Genomic DNA, 4,994 nt, shown 5'->3' on the forward strand with positions numbered 1-4,994 from the left:
ATTGAGACAACCATTGCAAAGTGTACAAATCCTTATAAACAATGGTTGTCACAACGAGACTATCCTTACACATAAGAGAAAAAGTCTTCATGAAGGAGAACTCATGGGACAAATTAGAGTTGATAAAACTCTAGAGCTTTTAAAAGGAAAACTTTTGTCCCCCATGAGAAAAGAAGTTCAAAGACATTACCTTAGGTACAATTCTTGTTTTCAAACTACGCCCAAGGCAATGTCTCATAAATTCTGTACTCCTTCACCTTTTGCAAATGATCCTTGGGAAGATATAAATTTCATATTAAAACTCCCTAGGACAACAAAAGGTTGTGATTCAATCTTCATGGTTATGGATAAACTCTTCTCTAGAGAAGTGATACATCTTCATGGTTTATCTTCAAGCATAGTGTTGAATAGAGTTCCAAATTACGCAAACCATGATTTGAGGATTTCCTTTGGAAAACTTGCAACTAAATTGCACACTTTAAATTCTTATCATCCTCAAACGCATGGTCAAAATATATTTGAAAATCTAGCTCTTTCTACTATGCCTAGAATAATCATGAAGTGCACACACAACTCTAGAGGTGAGCAAACATACCATAAAGTAGTTCACAAAACTACTTATATTTCTACTTTTAAAGTTATGTGTGGGTTCAATCATCTTTCTCCTTTTAAGTTGTTACCATCTTCTATAGGATTTATGCCTAAAGAGAAAGTAACCACAAATGAACATTTTAAAATACATAAGATGATTAGAGACCACACACAACCATTAAAAGAGAAACTTTGTCCAAGGTTGCCAAAACCAAAAGAAAAACAAAAATGGCAACCTAGTAAAATTAATTTGCAAACTAACACCTATGCCTTATTTGATTATTTCTATAGGTGGACGTTTGATCCAGGAGGACAAGCTTTGGCGAAGCAAAAGGTTGCTATCCGAGATCAAGTCTGTAGATCTGAGGATAGATCTTCTCAAGAAGGAGGAGATGATGGACACCATCCAGCCACATCCATTCCCCTAGCCATGAAGAAGAAGAAGCAATGGATTTGAGGACAAATCCTTTTCAAGAGGGAGGGGATGATGGAAGAGGCCCAAGCACAAGCCCACATGCAAGCCTACCAAAGGGTAGATTTGGGCCAACCATAGAGTTATGGTCAAGAGGATCCAAGAAGACGTTCTTTTACATGTTCAAATGCCATAAACTCTAGTGTAGAGTAGACTTTAATTTCTTGTCAAAATTAGCATAGGAACTTTATTTGTAATTTTCTTAGAATTAATTTTGGCACCTAAAACACCAACCTAGGTAAACTTAGAGTTTCTAAAAAAACCTCTAAATTTACCAAGGCCGGTCTAGAAAGCCCATGGAGGGGGTGAGCATAAAAACTAGACACACCCCTCCCCATGTGCTCATTTGTGCACCCATGTGCCATGTGCACCCATGTGCTTCACATTTACATTTCATTTGGCTAGCATTAGGGTTGCATTATGGTCCTCCTTAGCCTATAAAAGGAGGAGCCTACACCTTGTATTTTCAAGTTTAATTGAGTAAGGTTATGCTGCCATTTTTGTGCACAAGCTTTACTTCTCCTAGAAATCTAGGCTATAAACTTCAATCCTTTCACCTTTCTCCCTTGAGCTGGCCGAACCACTCAAACACCACACTCATCATGCACCTTCAAAGCCAACACAACTCCTAGGAGGGCTTTGTTTCACTCACCCATTGCTTCCGCATCACTTTTTACTACTTTGATTCAAGAAGAACACATGAAAATGCCATCAATATGGATGAACATGACTTGACAAAACATATAAGATTCAGAAATTAAAGACTCAAAAGCATAATATGAATGAAATAATGAAAGCAATAAAGACTCAAAAGCCTAAAAAGAAAATAGCAACTCAAAGGTGTATGGAATCCTATCACAATTTGCACAAGAACTTGTTCAAGATCAATTGAACAAGAGTGCTTCGGTTGGATCTTCCACAAAGCACACCAAACAAATTAAAATGTAAAAAACAGCAAGACAATTATGGAAAATAAGATGAACAACATGAAATTAAAGAAGAACTAAAAAAATGAAAGACCAAAAGCAACTCATCTTGAAGAACCATAGCTCATGATACCAAATGATGGCATTTTCATGAAGGTCTTCTTGAATCATGTAAGAAAATGGTGCAGAAGCTATGAAGGTGTGTGTGCAAGATCCTCCTAAGAGTGATGTTGATCTTGAAGGTGCATGATAGGTATGAACATAGGGAGGTTCGGCCAGCCCAAGGAAAGGTGAAGGATGTGAAGTTTAGAGCCTAGAGTTCTAGGGAGAAGCAAAGCTTGGCACAAAATGGCAGCATAACTTTACTCACAATAAACTTAAAAATACAAGGTGTAGGCTCCTCCTTTTATAGGCTAAGGAGGACCATAATGCAACCCTAATGCTAGCCAAATGAAATGTAAATGTGAAGCACATGGGTGCACATGGCACATGGGTGCACAAATGAGCACATGGGGAGGGGTGTGTCTAGTTTTTATGCTCACCCCCTCCATGGGCTTTCTAGACCGGCCTTGGTAAATTTAGAGGTTTTTTTAGAAACTCTAAGTTTACCTAGGTTGGTGTTTTAGGTGCCAAAATTAATTCTAAGAAAATTACAAATAAAGTTCCTATGCTAATTTTGACAAGAAATTAAAGTCTACTCTACACTAGAGTTTATGGCATTTGAACATGTAAAAGAACGTCTTCTTGGATCCTCTTGGCCATAACTCTATGGTTGACCCAAATCTACCCTTTGGTGGGCTTGCATGTGGGCTTGTGCTTGGGCCTCTTCCATCAGCATGCAGATAATGTTAATATGCCAATGGCAATGTTGGTACAACTACAAAAAGAATTTGAGACACTAAAAAAGAATAATGAAGAAGAGTTGAGTATGTTGAGAGCCGAAAACGCACACATGAGGAGAAAGTTACAAGAGGAAACGGTTTTGAATTCATCTTTTGAAACTGTTCAGCCTGGGATACAAGTGAATGAAAGGCTATATCACAACGAAAGTTCCCAAACCAAAAGAAGATGGCTTGAAAACTCTGGGGTTTGTGCAGGGACATCTTCTAGGAAACATCCGTTTTATGACGTTATAGTTGATACTCCGTTGCCCGACAATTGGAAGAACTTGACCATTGACAAATATGATGGAAGTACGAACCTTGATGAACATATTGCAATATATACTACTGAAATAAGCTTGTATACATGGAATGATGCTGTTATGTGCAGAGTATTTCCTACAACTCTGAAAGGGGCAGCATTGAGCTGGTTCACACGCCTCCCACCTTTGAGTATAGATTGTTTTGATACGTTGGTGGAAAAGTTCGGCGCTCAGTTTGCAACTAGTCGCCCTCATCATTTAACGTCAATCGCCTTAGTAAACATAAGACAAGAGAAAGGAGAGTCTTTAAGAATGTTCATGGAACATTTTGGAAAGGTTGCCTTGGGAATTCGAAATCTTAGCCCAGAGGTTACCATGCATCACATGATAACGGCACTAAAACCGGGACCATTTGCCGATAGTCTTTGTAAAAAACCCGCGATCAATTTGGATGAACTAAGGCAACGAGCATCAAAATTTATGCAGATGGAAGAGCCCGAGAAGAGTTTAGAAGTCGAAAATTCCAGCAATACACACCTCTAAATACAAACAGAGCAAGAATTCTACAGGAAGCCATGGCAGCCGAAATAATACCATCACCAAGAAAAGCAAGAACACCGGAAAGAGCAGACCGCACCAAACATTGTGAATATCATAAAAATCATGGTCATCATACAGAAGAATGCATTGGGTTGAAAGACAGAATAGAAGAGTTGATTCATGCGGGACAGTTAAAACGTTTTGTTCGAGGGGGAAACGCAAGAGTATGGTTGAGCCCTGAGAGAGATGTGAGAGGAAGAGAGCTGGGTGAAAGAAGGGTGGAAAGGTTTGAGAGGAGAGAAAATAAACGAGTGGAAAAAAGAGATGATAGAAGGATTGGAAGACCAGAAGAAAGAGGTGATAGAATTTATCAAAACACCCAGTCAGTAAGACGAAACAGGGAGCGAAGTTTGGGAAGGTCGGTTAGGGGGTTTATAAATACGATCTTGGGAGGTTTCTCTGGGAAGGAGTCCTTGTCAGCAAGAAAGCAACATTGGAGAAGTATCTGGGCTGTTAATCATGTTTTTAAAAGAACTTTGCCACCAATGCTTTTCACAGACGAAGACTTTCAAGAAATTGATCCAGATCATGATGATCCTATGGTGATAACAGTCGAAATAGCCGAATATGCTGTCATGAAGACCTTGGTTGATCAAAGGAGTTCGGTTGATATCTTGTTTTGGGATACGTTTAAAAGGTTACATTTGAGAGAAGAAGACATAGTGCCTTTCCGAGAGCAAATCATTGGCTTTTCGGGCGAAAGAGTTAACACAAAAGGGTATGTTGATTTGATAACAACATTTGGAAGAGGTAGCAAAATTAAAAAAATTAAAATCCGATATTTGGTGGTGGATGCATCCACTTCATACAATGTGTTGTTAGGACGGTCTTCCTTAAATAAGTTAGGAGCAATCGTATCAACACCGCACCTGGCCATGAAATTCCCAACATAAAAAGGAGAGATAACAACAGTCTATGTCAATCAAAGAGATGCTCGGGAGTGTTACGCGGCAGGTTTAAAGATGAATTTGAAGATGGATAGAGATACTGAAAAAATAGTAGCCATGGTGGATTTGGATCCCAGATTAAATGAGGAAAGGTTGGAGCCGAAAGAAGAAACAACAGCAGTAGTGTTAGGCCAAGACGACAGACAATGCACTTACATAAGTGGAAGTATGCCTGATGAATTACTTAGCAAACTCATCACACTGTTGCGTAACAATAAGGATTTATTTGCCTGGAAGCCGTCTGATATTCCTGGAATTGATCCAGAGGTAATGTGTCACAAGTTATCTGTTTGCCGAGAAGCAAGGCCGGTATC

General features: G+C 39.1%; 1 protein-coding gene across 1 annotated transcript; it reads left to right on the forward strand.

Annotated features, from left to right (window-relative positions):
- The first annotated feature begins 3,708 nt into the window (after positions 1 to 3,708).
- Positions 3,709 to 4,626, forward strand: LOC137809924 (uncharacterized). Its single transcript, XM_068610984.1, has one exon. It carries the CDS (start codon positions 3,709 to 3,711, stop codon positions 4,624 to 4,626), a length of 918 nt encoding a protein of 305 aa, XP_068467085.1.
- Positions 4,627 to 4,994: the final 368 nt, after the last annotated feature.

Source organism: Phaseolus vulgaris, chromosome 2 (assembly GCF_000499845.2).
Source record: "Phaseolus vulgaris cultivar G19833 chromosome 2, P. vulgaris v2.0, whole genome shotgun sequence".
Classification (NCBI taxonomy): Eukaryota; Viridiplantae; Streptophyta; class Magnoliopsida; order Fabales; family Fabaceae; genus Phaseolus; species Phaseolus vulgaris.